This window comes from Sinocyclocheilus anshuiensis, unplaced genomic scaffold (assembly GCF_001515605.1).
Source record: "Sinocyclocheilus anshuiensis isolate Anshui unplaced genomic scaffold, SAMN03320099.WGS_v1.1 scaffold1726, whole genome shotgun sequence".
Classification (NCBI taxonomy): Eukaryota; Metazoa; Chordata; class Actinopteri; order Cypriniformes; family Cyprinidae; genus Sinocyclocheilus; species Sinocyclocheilus anshuiensis.
In genome coordinates, this window is record NW_015546155.1 from 582,617 (window position 1) to 603,475 (window position 20,859).

Genomic DNA, 20,859 nt, shown 5'->3' on the forward strand with positions numbered 1-20,859 from the left:
TTGGGTGAACTAACCCTTTAATGACCGAATTTTCATTTTTGGGTGAACTATCCCTTTAAACAACTATGCTGCCATTGACACTAAACTTTATGCAGACAGCAAACAGGTATCTGACGCAGTGTGATCTGTTTAGCAAATATAGTATAAGTAAATATTTTACAGATGAAGAAAATATGAATACTGTGGTCAGTTTACACATGATAGAAATATTAAGAACAGTATGACATTCGATCAGAAGCATAATTTAAAAGATGTCACTTTCTCCATCTGCTGGTCAGTCTTCATAAATACAACTTTTTGAATACACATTGAGCCAATGTCAACCTATATGGTGGCAAATTGTCAATTTTTGAAAGTTTTCTTTTATTGTTTTTTAACATTTAGACAATAAAACCATCAAACTATATTAGATATTCAACTATAAAACAAAACATTTGATGAAACAAGTGAAAATGGTACCAATACAAATCCATGCACACGACCATTATTATTCCCAACAGAAATGGCAATTTCTGCTCCATTTTTGTTTTGCACCAATTGCCCATATTCTTATTCCAGACCTGAATGTTATGCTTTTTAAATAGCTTTCTTCAAATTATTTTTACATTTTAGCTGAAGGGTTGAATTTTTGCCTCATATAAGATCAAAAAATCTATACAATAAATTGGGCTGCACTACTAAATGTTTTATTTTTGCTGTGTGCCTTAATTTAGTCATTCATTTGCTTCAAAGTATATGTTATTCTTTACAGTCCTTTCTCTGAAATGAGTGTACTTACATTGTATATAGGCAAAGCAAACTCACACCTCCCCAGTCAGTGTCTTCACCTCTCTCACTGGTATACTACGGCATGCTTCTGCACATTCAGGCACTATAACGGACCTGAGAGCATCTGGAAAGCTTCTGTTCGGACTCTTGCTGTTAGAGATATGGATTGGCTTTATTCATACACTCATTGACCTGGAGCCTGTTTTGCACCAGACATGTCTACTCAAGCCCAAAGTAGTCATTGCGGCTTTGGCCCGTAACAGTGAACACAGTCTTCCTTATTTTCTGGGATGTATTGAGAGGCTGGATTATCCCAAGGACCGCGTCTCTATCTGGTAACTGATTTTTGTGTTACGTTGGGGAAGTATATCCTTTAAAATGTTTCTCAAATTTTATTTTCAAAATACTTCGTGAACTTTAATTCTGAAAAAAAATTAAAAATAATAGTTTGATTTTAAATCATGGTAATACTTTATGAAAACTTGTATTAATATCAGCCCTTATTATTATATTTATAAAGCTTAACAGGACAGTACATATAGAATGACATTGCCTTAAACTTTGATGAATGTATTTTTATATATCTACACACATTTGAAAGTGCATGATTGCTGATTCATTAAGCATTACATGATTCTAACGTTTTATTGCTGAAAGTTACCATAAAGTGATAGTACTATTATCACACAGTCTAAGATATATAATATATGTGTCAGTGGTTTTGTATTTGAACACACATTGAAGTGAGCGCTGGGCTTTTAATTACATCTTAGTCTGAAATATCCGGGAAAGCTTGAAAATAAATATGACAGTGAAGTGAAAGAATGTGTGAATGGGTAAAAGGAGAAATTAAGGAAAAAATGCATGGAGTTGCCACTCCAATAAATGGCAAAAATGTGACCAATGATAATTATATAATTATCTTATATAATTAATTTTTTATAATAATTTCTGTAATTTATTCATTTTACTTATAATTATAATTATTAATAATGATTCATTTGTTAATAAAATTATTGTTTTAAAATATTCAATTCAATTCAAGTTTATTTGTACAGCGCTTTTCACGATACAAATCATTGCAAAGCAACTTTACAGCAAATTAAGTTTCTGGTAGAAGACTAGTTAGGTATGCAGGAGCTAACCCATATGTAACCCATAAAATATAATAATGAAATTTGAGATTTGGTTCATTTAGCTGACATGCTTAAGGTCTGACTTGAACAATTATTTGGGACATTGACTACCAAAAGTTTGGGGTCAATAAGATGTTATACTGTTTTTGAAAGAAGTCTCTTTATAACCATTTTTTAAAAATACATTTTAAAATGCAATTTATTCCTGTGATGGCAAAGCTGAATTTTCAGCATCATTACTCCAGTTTTCAGTGTTACATGAAACATTTATTTTCATCAATGTTGAAAACAGTTATGCTGCTTAATATTTCTGTGGAAACCATGAAACATTTTTAGAATTGTTTGATGAATAGAAAGTTCAAAACGACAGCATTTATTTGAAATAGAAATCATTTGTATCATTATAAATGTCATAAAACAATGTCATAAAATGTCACAGGGACACAAAGGCTGAGGATTCAAGTGCAGTAGTTTATTATAGGGATAATCCACAACCGTAGTCAAAACAGGCATGAGGTCAAACACAATAAGCAGTCCAAACAATGACAGAGTTCAGGGCTGAGGCAAACAGTAATCCAGATAAACAGGCAGAATATCAAGAACCAGGAAAATGCAAACCAGGATAAAAAAGCTTAGAACTACAGCTGCGACACATGCAAGACTTTGCAAAGAGTGACTGAAAACACCAGGCTTATATAGGCAGAGGTAATGAGCAACAGGTGAAAACAATCAGGCATGAAGATTCCGTGGCAATGGGTGATGGGAAATGCAGTCCAGGATAGAGTGGCAAAGGTATGGGATGGAGTGCCCTCTGGTAGCTATCAAGGGTACTCCAGCTGGTGATCGTGACAATAAGACCTGGTTTTACAGACAGGGCTTAGACTAAACCAGGATTAGGCCATAGTTCAATTAGGACATTTAAGTAATTTTTATAAATGTGCCTTAGAAAAAACATTACTGGTGTGCATCTTGAGACAAAACAAAGGCACTGATATATTTCAAGATCAGTCAGTGCAAGTTTCTTTCAGTTGAAATAGCTCAGACTTACATTTTAGTCTGGGACTAGGCTTAAGCCGTGTCTGTGAAACCAGGGGTAAATGTTTTTACAGTCACTTTTGATCAATTTAATGCATCCTTGCTGAATACAACTGTTAAACAAATCTCACTGACCTCAAACTTTTGAACGGTATATATACCGGCATAAATCTTTTCTTATGGCAAGAGGATGATGTTGAAAAGCAAAATGCAACAATGGCTAATTTCGGTCCTAACATGGACTTTATGTATAACAATACCGACCACAATATTGACAACACCACTGCAATGCTGCATGAATGGCTGTCTGGAGTGGAGCATTTGTATCATTCACTACAGCTGCAGACTATGGAGGAGGAGGAGAGGTGAAAACACATGCACATTACATTACATTTCAAAGCACTATATGTTCCCTTAGAACTCACTATCTTATGAGTAACATAAAACTTTTAATGATGTACAGAATTGCTATATATTTACCATAAGGGAACCATCATATGTGTCTGTGTAAAGCATTCAGTTCTCATTCAATATATTTTTATAATTATTATGTGGATGAACTGGGCCCTAAGCACTGGACAGAGTCTCGGTTCTCCCATGTGATGAAGCTGAGGCAGGCTGCACTCGGCCAGAGCACAGTAGGCAGACTACATCCTGGTGAGACTAGCTCTCCTTCTGTACTGATTTTAGGTCAGCTTCCTATGAGCGTTACAACTGGCTGCATTATCATATCATATTTACCTACTATATTTAAATATGTAGAGTTATTGCATGGTCCCTTTAACAGTCCCAAAAACTTCACGATGTGCTTCACTACTTGTCTTTATAAAGCAATTCACTAAAGTAGTTGATATTGAGTAACTTACATTTTCGACACAACGTTGTTAGTTCCATGGTCTATTTTGCTCCATCAATGAAAAACAATTACAAAGCCAAAGCAGAATCAAGTGTCTGAGCAACACACAGGAATTTTTCATTCCTGACTGAGTTCCTCCTGATAGTGTTTTTGAACAAATCGTTTGACTGATTCAGTAACTCACTCAAAATACTACTACTTGTCGCCACCTACTGGCGCATCAATGTAACCTGCAGAAAGTGAGTCCCGGTGGACCATAGTAGGCGCTGTATTGAGCTAATCCGACCTACTCCTAAACCCAATCCTAAACCTACCCTCACCACGGCGCCTACTAGGGTCACATAATTCGGTGCAACTAACTGTTGTAGCCTATAAAAATGTACTATAAATACTTGACAAACAATAATACTGTGCAATTGAAATAATGTGTAAAAGATTTTTTTAGAATAGTATTATTGGATTGTATGTGTTGTTTCTCCTTTTGTTTGTATAATGTATACTCTGCTAAATCTATTGTGAATCTTGAAAATCCGTTTTTTTACTTTTCTTTTCTTTCCCCTGCAGGGGTAATATAAGCGAACACCACATTATGTACCCATTCGGAACTGGAAGCGTATTGGATGTCACCCGGTTCCCATGATTCACTAAACAAAGCTGCGGCACAGTGCTAGTGCAGCCCTGGCCTTTTACCCTGTGCACCATTACTATCTTTGGGCCTTGGATGATATCATGGCTTTTGCATTTTCTGCAAGACAAGCAGGTAACAATTACATTATACTTATTTCTTACATTACATTTTTACTCACGACAGTACAGTACAAAGAGGAACCTGTAGGTTTTATATTTGCTTGACATTTTTTTTAGTTGTATTTCAACTTAATAATGACATGACTTTTTAGATTTTGCATTATTCTCTTTTCAGGTGTGCAGATGTTCATATGTAACAAAGAGCATTATGGGTACCTGCCGCTGCCTTTGAATACAAAGCAGACTCTTGAGGAGGTGGAGAGCTTCAGCCACACTGTCACAGAGGCACTGAGTGTGTATCACTAAATCGGCTTAATGTGAAAAACAATGTGAAGAGTTGACAAGGATTTTTCAGGTCACTCAAAAAGCTAAGGGACTTTATGGTGATGTTTAGTAAATGAGTTCTGAGGTGATGTTAAATACAATACTATTGTGAGTGAATAAACTGTGAAGCAGAGGTGTGGGCATCTATTCACCACTTTCTGTTCTACCTCTACCACAAACACTTCACTGTATGCCTTTCCATATAGTTTTCCCAGGAAAGAGAGAATTTTCACTCCTTTGTGACATATCTCACACGTTCTCTCTCTGACCCAGTCATTAGATTAGCTTGACTTTGTTTTGAAATCTGCATGTTATAAGAATTCATTGTACCATGAAAACACAGTGTAAAGTTCAGAGCTCAAAACTTCATCCCCAATCCAGAAGATCATTTATTGAACTAACACCAGAAGAACTAACAATAAAAGCAATAAAATTAGCAATAAAATCACCATAAATCTTGTACTGTTCCCACTGTGTTTAGCACCTACAGCTCTGCATGACTTAAGTTTATTTCTCACAAAAGATACCTGATTGTTTCAACCTGATCCTAACAATTTGTTTTTGTTTTTGCACAGGCTGATTTGTGGTTCTATCACAATTTAACACATTTCCCCCCAGAGAGGCAGTTATTGAAGGATGTGGCAGTTAAAGGGGTCATATGACGTTGCTAAAAAGAACATTATTTTGTGTATTTGGTGTAATGCAATGTGTTTATGCGGTTTAAGGTTCAATAAACACATTATTTTCCACATACTGTACATTATTGTTTCTCCTCTATGCCCCGCCTTTCTGAAATGTCGATTTTTACAAAGCTCATACACACAGCGTCTTCACAGCATGGCGGCGGCGGTGGCAGCAACAGTAAAGTTTAAGTTACACCTTCTTTCTTTGCGTGAACATTTGGGCGGCGTTATGCAAATCTTCCCACACAGTGATGTAGACATGTGGGGGCGTGTTTAAATGAGGCGTTTTAGGAGGGCGTGGACCAGTCTTAACTTTTATAAAGAATATCTCTTTGGGTTTGAGACTTTAGTCTTTGCAACTTTAGGGATCTTATCTATTCACGAACATCTTGTAACACTCCAAAGAGAAAGGAAAACTTGAAATCGCATCATATGATCCCTTTAAAAACCACCACAGTGGACCTAATAGCAACCATTTTGTGACCAGAACCAGTGAAAGCGTTAAGTGCTCAATCACATTCAAATGGGAAGTAAACAATTGATTAACCATGTAAACAACTGGACCGTCAGTTAAAATTCGTACATTTTTTAATTAAACGCAGTTGAATTATAATTCAAAATATATTATCCAATCAAAACCAATTTCTAATCACAACTTTCTTTAAATAATTCACTAACACCAATCATTAATTCCTTTAATTACAATGATCCTCTTTCTACCAGAAAATGTTTCCTTGTGGTTAAGAGACAAATAATCTTACATTTATCTTTCTCAGTTGACTTCAAAATGGACATTTCGCATTATCTGCACATTGCTTCCAAACCCAAAGACACCATGGCATTTAATCAGGTATAGATATTGACAACTAAATGTAGCATATTGCAAAAAGTTGCATCTTCAATCTGTTTCAATGTAATACTCGTATCTTCCCCTTTTTTAAGGTCTATTTGATTAATCTAAAGCGTCGAGAAGATCGCATGCTGCGCTCATTGGAGTTGCTGGGTATAGACGTCACCCTCATCGATGCGGTGGATGGCAAGTATGATACACAATGTCAAATGTCCTTAAACTGTCCTTCTCTTTGTAAAGTATATATCTCTATGACACCACATGCCACAGTCAAATATGACTCCTTCCTGTTTCTCCTCTCTATTAGAGCCCTGAATTCAGCTCAGCTAAGAGCTTTAGGAATTGAGATGCTCCCTGGTTATAAAGATCCTAACTCTGATTGTGTGCTAACTATGGGGAAAAAATGGTTCTTTTAAGAACTGTTCACTAAAAGGTTCTTTGGGGAACAAAAAATGGTTCTTCCATGGCATCGCTGACAAACCCCCCTTTTGGACCCTCTATTTGTAAGAGTATAATATGAATGTAAAGTGACTTTCAATTCTGTAAACACTAAATGAGTCATTTTATGCACATGCCTTTTTTTGTTGCATTTCGCCCTCAGGTGGTGGAGCTCCAGCAACAGCAGGTGAACCCAACTTCAAGAGCCGCCTGAACGCCATCATGGAGGATGTGAAACAATCAGGCCTCCAGTGGGACTTAATGAGAGTTGTGGTTTTATTATGATCATGAGAACTTGACAGTTCTCTCTTTTGCTTTGAGTCTTCATATGGATCCATCACTATAGCTTCCACAAAGAGGTCGCTGGTCTTTGCATGTATACCCATTCTCTTCTCTTTAAGCTATATAAGGCATAAACGATTGCAAATTAAGCATCCAGAGCACTGGTTGGAGGGAGTGAAGAACCTGGTGATTCCAGATTACTCTTATTGGACACTTGGCTATGTCCTTTCCCTGCAGGGGGGCAAAGACGCTTCTGGAGGCCCAGCCGCTCAGCAAGATGCTGCCTGTGGATGAGTTTCTGCAAGTCATGTTTAATAAGCACCACAAGTAAGTGTTGGTAGATGTTGGTAATTAACATTTTTAATGGGACAGGTCACCTAAAAATGAAAATTGTCATAAATTATTCGCCATCATGTCATTCCAAACTCGTAAGACTTTTTTATTTTTAAGCACAAATAAAGATATTTTGAATAAATCCTGAGAGATTTTTCTATCCCTCCATTAAAATCAATTTTACCAAAACATTAATGCTTCAAAACGTTCATAAGGAGATTGTAAAAGTAATCTGTACGATTCATTGGTTTAATCCAAGTCTTCTGAAGAGACACAATCGCTTTATATGATGAACACATTTAGATGTGGAGCACATCATGGAGCACATCAAATATGGTAAACAGAAGCTCAACCGTACTTGCTTGACAAGTAAGAACAAACCTAATTTATCGTATTCGATGTGCTCTATGTCCACTATATTGCAAAAGTTTGGAGTAATTACATTTTACATGTTTTTGAAAGGTGGTTCTAATGCTCACAGGCTGCATTTATTTTGATCAAAAATACATTAAAACAGTGATATTGTGAAATATTTTTACATTTTAAAATAACCTCTATTTTAATATATAATATAATACTTTTAATATAAGACCGGTAGGGTACATATGTGCGTCCATCAATGTTATTACACGGCTCTGTGGAATACTTGATTCTGATTGGTCAATCGCGCCATCCAGCGGTATGTTATTCCCAGATAACAACTGCCAAATTGAATAACACACCGCTCATCCGGGTACTACGAGTTTTCTTGACCGGTACTACTTATAAGCTTAACGAGTCACTCCGCTATCGTTGACTGTCTGGCGCCATCTTGTGACTGAAAACACTTAACCACCGTGTGTTACAATGGAAGACTTCAGCATTAATTTCAACATATATGGTAAAAACAAATCTGTTTAGCCGTGTAATAAACGGGATAATGTACATCCAGCCGGTTGTTATCTCAGAATAAACCCCTTCAGGCTGCTACAAGACTGTCGGGGTTTATTCGGAGATAACAAACGGCTGGATGTACATTGTCCCTGACTTAAATGTATTAATCATATAAAGTGGTCATGTCTCCTCAGAAGACCTGGATTAAAACACGTCATGCATTTTCATTGAGATATATTTGATCACATTTATGAAGAGTTGCACTTACAATAATGACTTTAAAAAAAGGATTTTTCGTTTAACTAACTCTAGTATTCCTTCTGTAGGGACGAATACATGTCTCATTTTAAACGGAGAGACTTGAAAGCTTTCTCTGTATAACCCCTGCTGCTCTTTCGCACGCACTACACTGGGGAACCAGGGTATTTCAGCGACACCGAGACCTCCAGCATCTGGGACGATGAGACTGTGGCTACTGACTGGGCCCGCCATCACATCCGTGGAGACCGCAGTCGTGGTGCTAAGAGCCCAACGCCCATCTCTGAGAGCAGCCCGAGAGACGAACTCTGATTAAGCTCTTACAGAATTAATAAAGAACATGTCAAACATCTTAAGAAAAGGTAATCAGATGACAGCTCAAGGAAAGAACCATGGACGTGGAGTCATTCCGGATTTTGTGAATGATAGTGATACAGCTAGCTAAGCATCTGTACCAATTATTAGCACACTAATGTAAGCTAGTGAGGAACACTGAACATGTACAAGACGACCAGATACAATACAAAATACATGTGATTTTTTTTCCACATTTTGATCAAGGATGATAAAATAAATGCTAATATAGTTAAGTGAAAATTACTCTCAAAATGGATTCATGGAATATGCTTCTAAAAAGAAGTTTAGTCTTTTTTTTTTTTTTAATGTACTATGCTAAATTTATTAACACACAGAGGAGTTTTTGTCTACAGGCAGTGGGGTTGAAAAATCTGGATTCTGATTTTTTTTTTATTACAAGAAAATGTGACAGAAAATAAAACATTTCAGGTCACTAATTAAAAATGCAAATTTGTGACATCGATCATGTTCACTCTTTGCACAGATAGACATTCGTTGGATTTTTGTTAAATCATGCTGGAAAACATGTGGCTTAAATGCTGCTGTTATTATAGGAATGTTACAACAAACCAAACACTTAAGAAATTCTAAAATATATATATTTTTAATTTAAATTATGCCTATATAATGTATGTATAAAATAATTATATATTTGTATAAAGATATATATATATATATATATATATATATATATATTTATATAAAGTATGTGTAAAATTCCAATAACATAAAATGTTGTATTAAATTAGAATGTAGTATTTCAATCAATTAGGTCATAAAAACTGAATGCATAATAATTAGTTTAGAATTAGAAAAAATATTTTAGATGAAGTACAGCATGTCACACTGCAATACACAGCTTGATCAAATTAAATGACCTTTTTGTGTCCAGTATGTACTTGAGGAGATTTGATATGATGAGCTAAAGAAAACTATTACAATCACATAATAATATCTAAGCATTCTCATATAAAGGTAATAAAAAACAAAACACAAAATAATTCTTAATCCATTTATTTCTTTTTTTAAAAAGCACTGGAAGGTTTTTTGTTTGTTTTTGTTGGAGGCAAACAATGAATCAAATCAATTAGTCAAGTCTCATTCCATAAAATAAGTACTAAAAAAGATATGTTAAAGCCCATCAAAACAAAAGCATGTAATAAATAAAAAATTAATTGCAGAATAATGCAAAACAAAGCAAATTAAAAGAATGCTTAACATTAGGTCCTACTCATGGACAGAGGATTTCAGCATTATGTGTTATCACCTGAGGAGATACATGGAAGTATTTGTATTGACAAAACCCATCGGTTCACTGTTATGAGACATGTCTGTAGACTGAGACCTCAGGAGATCTCATTAGACATGCTTTAGTGTGATCACTACACGACAATCTGCCAATCAGTGCATAATCATTTTAGTGTGTCAAAACTGATGGACAAGATCTAGATTGTACGCCAAGCAACAAAGCAGTTCTCAATATAAAGTCATCACTCTACATATTCTCAATACATATTCGCATCATGATTAAAAGCAGCCGCGGTCACACACACATCTTAATTCACTTGAGTTTGACCCACAGAGATCGGATGCCTCGAACACAGCAAATGATGTAGCATTTTTCCCGAAGGAACTATAGAATATGCATTTTCTCCGCTATACGATTGCTAAGCTATCATAAACTATGTTTTGCATACTATATAGACATCTACAGTACGTAAACCAATACAAAGCATAAGAAACTACAATTTCCAGTACATCAAACCAAATACAAAAAAATAATAACTGAAATTAAAAGACCACAAAACACACAAACAGTAGTGCGTGGGGGGAAAAAAAGAAAAAGAAATACTTGATCCAGTGGTTTGTGATGGCTGTCCAGACTACTAGCTGCAAATGTGTCGTGTATAATGGGAGGGGTATCAAATGCAAAGTTGAATCCGGACTGCTAAAAGAGGGCATTGTGAGGGGAAAAAATCAAAAGACACAATCACAAAGGTGTCAGTCAATCGAGAATCACACACAAAGCCCACCGCAGCCTAACACAGTGTACCGTTGATCGGTCAGCAGATCCAGACGACTCGCTACAGGAAAACAACTACTAAAAGAAAGTCCCGGCCAAACATAAAACATTTCATTAGCTACAGAACAAACACAGAGTCTTATATACTATTCTGGTTCGGTTTGTTATAGTGGTTGAGATCTTATCAGTTGTCATCGCGCTTTAGGTTACTGCCAGCAGTTACTTAAAGCACTCTGAATATTGCAGGATTCGAAAATGGTACAATGAACCATTAAAAAACAGCTGTAGTTTTGATACCAGACAAACTGCGATCAGATATTTCGTATCTGTTGCACTCCAAATGTAAAGCAAAATACAAACAAAAGTGACACAAAAGTCACAAAAATCAAGTCCATTTTCCTCACACGAAGGTGCACGTTTAGACGAATGTATTGATTTATTGTGACAGGTCTTTATCCCCTTCCACAGTGTTGGTTTAGTTGAGCACTATGCAGTAGCATGTATACAGTGAAACCCATCACACTAGCAGACGACTAGCATCGTTAACAATACCAGTAAGAAAAAAAGTGCAATATTGCATGTGTATTTCTTTAGTTGAGAAGAACGACGCCTGACAGCATACCTGTAGAAAATATCCAACCGTAAACAATGGTGCAAAACAAGTCAAAGGATTTTAAGGCGTTCTGAGTTTCCTGATGTGTTTTTTGGTTCTCTGAGATAGTTGTAAGAGGTCCGCAGGGCGGGACAGTTTTGGAGAGAAATCGTTTCCCGGGCTCTCCCGCGTGAATATACACACATACAAACGCGACGCGGAAACATTCGCACACAAGCAGTACTATTCTATTCAAGCGTGTACTGTCACCCCTAACATAAGGTGTATTACTTCTAGTAGTTCATATTATAACATCTTTACCATTGAAGCTGCAAGCATAGATATTTATCTACACGTATCCACATTACTATTAAACCAACATGTCAACATTACATGGACAAACAAAAGCGGAAAATAATAATAATAAATGCATGGTCTAATAATATTAATTAATAAAAAAACTACTATTGTACTTGCCATGCTGATATTACTAATGGGAAAAAAAAGGAAATAGGCACAAAAGTAAATTAAGATGACAATAACTTATTACAATTTCAGTAGGGAAAGCTATGTGGAAATGCGGCATTAGAGGCAGTGCTTCTAGCTAGAAGGAACTCACTGGCCGTTTTGATTTGATCGTTGTTTGGTTTCGAAGAGTGTCAAGAATCATATTCATTTAAGGATGAACTTGACATCACAACTTAAAGGTTTAGCAAAGCCAACGAGGTTTAAGAATGCATAAAGTCACGGCACGTGACAAATTCATGAGTAACACACAAAAACTTTGTGATGATTGTGAAAATGTATCTGGTTATTGCGTTCCACAGCATGTGTGGACAAGCAAAACCAGAGAGGGTTTGTACAAAAAAGACATGACAAAGGTTGTGTGAAGTCTCTGACGATTGATGGAACGACTGTAAAAAGACAAAGAACGAGTAAACTTTCCCTTAAACTGTGACGCATCCTTTCGGAGATTCGAAAACATGGCTGACAAGTGATACAACAAGATGGCCGATGGAAAATATTGTGCTACCGCTGATGGCCATTTTGTTCGCATGTATCCAAAAAAGTGTTTTACAGTATTTCAGAAAAATCTATTCCACCCAACCCAAGCAATTTAAGACCAGTGTTGCGTTCGGCATCACTTGTCGGCCATGTGATCATTTAATCACGCGACTCGGGAATGTGCTTGAGCGTTTGAGTCTCCTTCGCCCGTTTTGGTCGTCACTGGTTGGGCGAAGGGGTTCGGAGGAAGACATGGTGAAGTTCTTAATTTTTGGCCTGTGGAAGTGAAGACTGAGCTTAAAAGGATCCCAGCATGCACGGCGATCGAGTCAAGCTGCGGTGTCTGACAGAGACGGTGGTCACAGTGCAGAAGGCGGGGGTCCCGGTGATGGGGCGTCTACATGGCAGTGCTGGTGTACTCTGAGGACGAGGTGGCGGCGGTGGTGGACTGGGTCGAGGCGGATCCCTGAGCCGAACCTTTGCGGTTGATCATGGAGGGGTGGAAGCTGGGGTGCCGGCGGGCGTGCTTGATGAGGTGGTCGCTGCGCATGAAGCGCTTGTCGCAGAGTGGGCACAGAAAGCGTTTCTCGCCGGTGTGGGTACGCAGGTGTCGGGCCAACTCATCGGAACGGGCGAACTTCTTTTCGCAGTCGGGCCAGGTGCACGGAAAGGGCCTCTCACCTAGACAGAAAACATGAACGATCCACAACTCATGAGATGACATTTTGTATGAAATACACAAGCGCACTATAAAAGTCGGCAATGGCTTGGCACCTGCACTATCTACCGTTTTAGATATAAAGATATAATTGATGAACCTCAGACAGCAACTTTACTAGTCTTCCGTAGAGTACTTACTACTGTACTAATTTTTCATTAGCATAGTAGCTATTGCTTTGTGAGTTAACAAACACTAGTGTTTTTCAATGTACTAGAAAGTATACCACTTAGTGTTGTCAATAATATATCTGCTCATAGACGGATCAGCTGATAGACGCGGCTTTCAAACACTCCCGTGTGTATCTGCGTAAGCGCTCTGTGTAGAGCCTGAAGCGATGATCATTGTAGCCAATCACAGACATATCTGTTGAGCGCGTGAACACATTGGCCAATCAGAGGCATTTAAGAATTCGCTTAAAAGTGCTCAAAATGCTAGCGGGAAATGCTGTTATCGTCACAATTTTAACATTTCACTACCACCATCTGTACTTTTGACAACACTAATACCACTGTACTGGTTAGGGTTGCAAAAAGGTGGAAAATTTCCAGTAGCCCCTCACTGCAGAACACAAGATCCAGGGGGCGTGGTTGGATCCACATCTAGGGGGTGGAGATTAGCCAAATTATCAAAATATAAAAGAAAACAAAAATAGTGGTGTTTTCTGTGAATAAACATAAAAATACACATCATGTCACCTGCTCATATACTGCTTTTGGATTTTAACAGTAGCCCCTCACTGCAGTACACAAGATGCATCCAGGGGGTGGAGATGGGTGGGTTTAGGGATCAGAGGCTGAATACTTTCCGTACCCACTGTATGTAAGTTGGGAGGAGTTGGATCTGGATCCAACCACACCCCCTTGTGTTCTGCAGTGAAGACCATCTCAAAATTTCCAGTACATTTCGGAAACATTCCAGAAATTTGGGAAACTTTCCAGGATTTTTTGGAATATTCCAGGGATTTTTGTAAAGTTTCCGGTAATTTACCGGAAATTTTCCACCCTTTTGCAACCCTAGTTATTTCTTACATAGGCTGTCTGGATTAGATGTTACTTTGGAAATGCATGTCATTTATTTAGTAGGTATTACCATGATGCTAATATGTTAAAGAAAGAATAAGTCCTAAAGCATGCTTTCCTTGTTCACAGCGATTTCCGGCATTGGTGTCCCCGAATGGATCGAGTTTATTGCTGTGTGGTTACCAACCTCCAATGGCTTCCTCAATTGTATCTTCTACTTCTGGATCAACCATAGCTTTAGAAGGAAATTCCATTTGGTTCTTCAGAAACTATGTCTAGGACTTTGTCCAGGTTCTGACACTGATTCAAGCTGCGTCAACTCTGTAGAATCCTCCGTGGTTCCCGGATGGAACGGTAACAGCTCGCTCCATGAGCGGTTTCCTAGCGTGTCGTCCACCTGCACTCTGCTGACGCTCATGCCACCTCAGACCAGCGTGCGTCAACCAGAGCCGGCTTGAGAATCCTTTTAGTCTTGTGATCTGATGAAGTTTTTGGAATATTCCAGGGATTTTTGGAAAGCTTCCGGAAATGTTCCACCCCTTTGCAACCCTAGTACTGGTACACGCAGACTTCTCCACTATTCTGTTCACACTGTAAAAAATACCTGATGAATGGGGGAGTGGGGGCTATCAGACTCTGATGTTGGATGACAAAATAATTTTATACATTTCATAAACTGGACAGTACACAGTGCTTAGTATAAGTGTAGTATATCATTTGGGACTCAACTTTTGTGTTCTAAGCTGTGTTCCAATTGACAAGGCCACTACGAAGTGTTCACTGCTCCCTGAGCACTGGATATCTTTTGAAGTTCACTTTACTTGACAAAAAAAATGTGTCATTTAGAACACATTTCAGTGTCGTCACATACAGGCGAAACTTGAGTTGTGCATATTAGATGTGTTTGAGGTATGACAACATGAAATACTTATGTAAATAAACCCAAATTACCATACGTTCATGTAATAAATGTAAATTTATTATTAATTTAATCAAAATAAATGGTCTTATTTTAAAGTGCTAAACTGAACGATAATGGTCTGTTGCAATGCTTAATATGAAAATAAGTGCAATTTAGTTATATTAGATGTTTTTTTTTTTCAATCTTTTTTTGTCTTTTGTCAATAATCACAATAGTTACATTAAATGTTGCCTCTTGTGCACTTTATACCCGTAAACAACCGTGGACAAACCACACCTTGGACTAATTAAACTCAATAACAACTCCAGAGCCTCAACTTGCCTTTATTTTATTCAAACTTCTTTAAGTGCTAAAGTTGATGTGCAATGACAGGTGGGTAAATTTCCCTCTTCACTAGGGTTGGGTACTGTTCACATTTTAACCGGTACGGTACCGGTATCGGTAGCTGAATTTCGGTGCCTGTACCCAACGGTACCTTTTTTCGGTACTTTACTCTCTGTGTAATTACAAAAACATTTATTTCAGTGAAAAAAATAAGTCCAAAAGTCTCAATTTCAACATTTTGAACAATAGGGCCCTACAAACTTTTTGTTTCATTCTTTTTTTCTTTATCCCCAGAAATTCTTGTTTAAATTTTTCTGAAAATCAAATGAAGGCATTAAACATTTATTTTAAATCAAATGAAAATTAAACCCTTTTATTTTTTGGCAAACAAACTGAGGTTTACTGCTGAAATTAATACATGAGAGAAAAATTGTGTGAATATTCGTTTAAAACATTTTTTAATAGGCTAAAAATTGTATTATTTTTTTCTACAATTAAGTGATTAATCTGGTTGTAATATTTATTTTTTTTATCATTTAATTGTTTTATTTAAATTTGATAGAAAATTTAATATGTAAAGATGTACATTATACTGTACAAAATAATACAAGAGTAATATATTTCTGTTACATGTTAAACCGTACTTTTATTTTGACAGGTTGCCATGAAGTTTCTGTGTGTAGGCTATACAGTATGCTAGTTTTCTCAAATGAAACGGTAAAATTCTCGTGAAGTGACTCTCACAGCAGCTCTGGAGATTATGTTTTTGTGTTCATGCCGTCATAGACACAGAGGCCGAAAATCACCACGAGCGTCACGCGTGCTTCAGTATTTGTGTAGTAAACAAAACCGCGTTTCCGCCATTCATACATACAGAGGCAAGCGGAACATGAACAAGGATTCATATTTAAACCGTCTTTTTGCATTTTAATATTCACAGACACTAGTTCATATCACGATTCGAATTAAGTGGCAGTGGCTACTTTTGATTTATTCGTCCAAAATTGACGAATTGCGTGACATTCCGCGCTATAGAGTAAATTACGTTTATATGAATGGACTCCTCAATCCCGTCCGCGTTTTTGCAGAAATCATAAGGCCCTTAGAAATGTAACCACACTTCAGAACATTTCGGCTTGCCCTGTGTATTGTTTGAACGAGTTGCAGGGGTGACATCACGTCACAGGGTCTCTCTTTCTCTCTCTGTAGCGTATGCACCCAGATGTGTTCTCAGGTACCGAAATTTGGCACCGATTGATTTAACGTTAGTCGGTACTCTGTGGTACCGACGCAATTCAGAGTACAGAGTTCGGTACTCAACCCTACTCTTCACTTCCTGTGAAGTGATGTATTGATGTACCCTTCTTCCCTAAGCTGTTGACAGTGCCCTACGGATTCAAGAGTATCCGACTGTGTTACAAACCACACCCCTGCAAGTAACACCCCCTGTAACGAAACAGCCAATTAGGGAATTTCATCAGAGCCCCTCCCCCAGGAATCGCTGATGTTGTACCCAAGCTGCAACCTTCCGGTCTCTCTCCTGAAACCAGCACGGAAGTGACTTAATCTGCAATTCATCAACTGGCCACTAGAGACTGGCTCCAAAAGGGAGTCAATCCCATAGACCTCCCATGTTAAAATGCCCAACTTTACAGCAGAAAAAAATATGTTTACAGCCTGGTGCAAAAAGTGGTTTTGGTCTTTAAAGCTAATTTTGCCCTTCATGACAACTGTGAGGGGGGTGAATTTTTTTTATAACTTATCTGTTTAGATTATATTAAGCATTAAAGTTATGCATAATTAAGGGCGTGGCCACTTGAGTGACAGGTGGACTGCCACTGCTGTCACCACCGTCAAGCTAGGTGGGCGTGGTTTCAGCAACCAGCTCCACCCACGTCCCGCCTCTTTGCCCATTTTCAGTTATCCGAGAGTGACGCACGCTGCCAAGATGGCTCCGCCCACTTTAGGCTTCAAAAATGCGCTTCAGAAAACTACAGGTGACGTCACGGACACTACGTCCATGTTTTTTTTACAGTCTATGGTTATACCTTCTACTTTACCTTTTATTTCTAGCTTCGCAATTGCCACCCACACTCAAAAAAAATTATAGTTATAAGGCATACCTATCATATTCTATAAATCGTTTTCCCCAGTTTTAAAGTATTTTGATCATGAAATTGTAGAGTAATTGTTGATTTTATTTAAGGGGTACGGTTAGGGTTGGGCATAGGTTTTATAGCTATAATTACCATGCAATAGGTCTGTATTTGACCTATGACCTGTATTTAATAATTTATTGTACGTTTCATTAATAGCCATTGTTCTGTACTTTAGAAAATTCAAAAGCAATCTAATTTGGCCTTACAAACATTTAAAACATAAAATGTACTTGAAAAAACTGAAAGTCAATAACATCCACGCTTTTTTTCTTTGAAGGGAGACATATCTTGTATTAATATGCATAACTTGTAGAGATAATACTCTACTTGTAATACTGTGGGACACAGACAGTACCAGTACTCTTCAGATTGGAATCTCACTTAAGATGGCAGATCACCCTGTGAAGTCAACATCGCAGGGTCCTTATGGTTGAATGGAATGCACCTCTAGTGTTTCACTAGTGTACTAGCCTTTAATTTGTACTGTACTGGATGACTTATTCTGTGAGTGTACGAACTACTGCACTAATGTTTATCAGTTTAGTTGCCACTGTACTAGTATATCATTAGTACACTGTACTAAAGATTTCTTAGCGTGGTGTACTACTAGTAACTGTACTACAACCCTTACGAAAATTAACCATGGTTTTACTACAAATAAAAAAACATGGTTAGTTAAATAATGGTAACCACGGTTTTGCTACACTCTATAGTTTAATGGTATTTGTAGTCAAACTGTGGTTATACAAATGGTCAATATGCCAAAAAAAACATGGTTACTACCTTTTAATATATTAAAACCATAGTTCATTTTCGTGAGGGGATCGTCTGAACTCGTGTCCGTTAAAAGCGGTCACCTTTTTTCCACATTGCACTTCAATTCATGAACAAAACCAAATAGTAATAGACCGTTTGTGAACGGCTCAAGAAGAGAGGCCAGGTGCGTTGCTTAAATAGCTCTTTTAGCTTTAGCCAAATAACAGAAAGTGCTCGGTTCACATGCAAATATGAGTCTCGTCACTATACTATACTATACTCGGTCCTCCCTCACGCGCTCCTTCCTTTGTTCATAAACTTTATTTGTTCGGAGGCCACAGCTAGGAGATTTCCCACTCTTTTGTTCAACTAACGAGTAGTGAATTACATTATTATCCACAAATTCACTTTTAATATCTCTATTCAGAGCCGTTGGTTAGAATTGACAGGAGCCCCTGACAACAGTCAACAAACACACGGTCGATAATTAAAAGTTTCTCTCTAATAAAACACAGCCGACTGTTAAAACCCTCCATAATATGCTTATTCAACAGAGAATTTTTACAACCAATTAATGCGACATGCGGTTTATAAAACTATAATTTCATACAAGTTGGACCGTATTTATAAATTCGCATATATAGAGGACTTATAGTCGCATATATAGAGTACTTATACTCTATTCTGTATGTATATACTTATATTCGGGTATGAATACAAATGATATCTGCAGCATTGGAGACCACGCGCTTCAGCTTACCTGTGTGGGTCCTGAAGTGCGCCTTCAGGTGGGATGATTTGCCGTACACCCTGTCACACCCGTCGAAAGTACAGGGGTGACGCTTGGTGGGGGACCGGGGTGCGCCCCCTCCTCCCCAAAACTGCTGAGGGGTGTTATTGTACTGTCCCGGGACAGGGGTGGCAGAGGGGGTCATGGTCGGCGTTGGGGTGGTGGAGTCTGACAACGTGGTGTAGCCGCTCTCTCCGCACGACGAGTTGCTGCTTTCGGAGTAGGCCGACATGGGACGAAACTTGCCATGCAGGTCGGTGAGGATCTCCGCCACCGTCATCATGTTGGCCCCCTCTAACCGGAGCGTCTCCCGCACCTCCCTGTCCTCGCTCGACCCGTCCGGCTCCGCGGCAGGAAGGCCCTGAGGAGGGGCCTGAGCCGCACCAGACACCGGGGTGGGTCGATGGAGGACGGGACCGCTGGATATCGACACCAGACACTCGGCGGCCAGATAATCCGAGTAGGCGAACGACATTTTAACGCGACTGCGTTTAACGGCAAAGCAAGAGTTATGATGGGGAGCCTCGTTTCCTGAGCCCGTTCGGTTCTTCTCCAAAGACTTTCAACTCGTTTTGTTCTCATCAGCAGCGGCCTCTGCTATCTATCTACAGTAAATACAAGCAAAACAAATGAAATAAACGATTAAAACCTATCCAAAAAGAAGTAAACAATAATACGCTACCGGCGTGTCTGCGTTTCGAGCCCCAACGTGGTGTCCTACATTGCCCCTCGTTTCATTGTGTCTGCTGCTAGAACCGGCAAAGCCCACGCCACGCCCCCGGCAGCAGGTTTAGTAATCCTACTACGAAGAAGGCTTAGCTCATGAATATTAATTACGTAATGCGCCGTTCTCCCAGTCGTCTCGACGGATTGGCTGAAAGGCAGACGTGGGAAAGTAGGCGGTGCTCAGAAGGCGAATAAACGAATCACGACGAGCTCATGAATATTAATTAAGATGCGTGACAGGACGCTCCAGGAAGGTTACCAAGCAACTTAATTGATATTCATAATACTCTGACTTTGCCATAGTGCGATTCGTAATTTCGCCAGTCGCCAGCATGCACCGCGTGGGGAACTGACGCGCACTACGGGCGTGGACCAAAGAGAAACCAACCAGTGTTGGGGAAAGTTACTTTTAAAAGTAATGCATTACAATATTGCGTTACTCCATAAAAAAGTAACTAAGGTTAATAGAATGGGATTAAATACATAAAGGATATTTGTGTTGTTTAACATTTAATTATTGCAGGTTTGCATCATATTCTGAGTTGTATTATTTTTATTAATTTTGAGGAATACTGAATCTGTTTTTTTTTTTTGTGAGTGAGATGAATTCATGCATATTCATATCTATTTTAGAACTACAGTAACATCTTCTGATTTCTCTCAACATGGGGACAGGAATGCTGTCAGTCAATAAATTGGAAAAAAAAAAGTAACTGGCATTACTTATTTGAAAAAGTAACTCAGATATTCTCTTGTAAATTAAAAAGTAATGCGTTACTTTACTAGTTACTTGAAAAAGTAATCTGATTACGTAACTCGCGTTACTTGTAATGCGTTACCCCCAACACTGGTCACGACACACCCCATTTACACTCATTCATC

The 20,859-nt window shown here is 38.2% G+C and overlaps 1 protein-coding gene and 1 pseudogene across 2 annotated transcripts; one reads left to right on the forward strand and one right to left on the reverse strand.

The window, feature by feature from the left end:
- Positions 1-2,639: 2,639 nt before the first annotated feature.
- LOC107701320 (procollagen galactosyltransferase 2-like) lies at positions 2,640-8,895 on the forward strand (annotated as a pseudogene).
- A 1,049-nt stretch (positions 8,896-9,944) lies between these two features.
- LOC107701340 (Krueppel-like factor 9) lies at positions 9,945-20,009 on the reverse strand. 2 transcript variants are annotated; one of them, XM_016503331.1, is made up of 3 exons: positions 19,934-20,009; positions 19,222-19,852; positions 9,945-13,241 (listed from the first exon to the last, which is right to left on the reverse strand). In XM_016503331.1, the coding sequence occupies exons 2-3, from the start codon at positions 19,724-19,726 to the stop codon at positions 12,958-12,960; spliced, it is 789 nt and encodes a 262-aa protein (XP_016358817.1). In that variant the 5' UTR covers positions 19,727-19,852; positions 19,934-20,009; the 3' UTR covers positions 9,945-12,957. The 2 variants fall into 2 exon arrangements, with proteins under 2 accessions (XP_016358817.1, XP_016358816.1); XM_016503330.1 differs by having other exon boundaries at positions 19,222-19,856.
- Positions 20,010-20,859: the final 850 nt, after the last annotated feature.

Bases quoted from the DNA above. Each gene is read 5' to 3' on its own strand.
- LOC107701340 (XM_016503331.1), bottom strand. From the start codon at position 19,726: ATGTCGTTCGCCTACTCGGATTATCTGGCCGCCGAGTGTCTGGTGTCG. The intron at 13,242-19,221 runs GTAAGCTGAAGC...TTTTCTGTCTAG, and splicing joins GCACTTCAGGACCCACACAG to GTGAGAGGCCCTTTCCGTGC.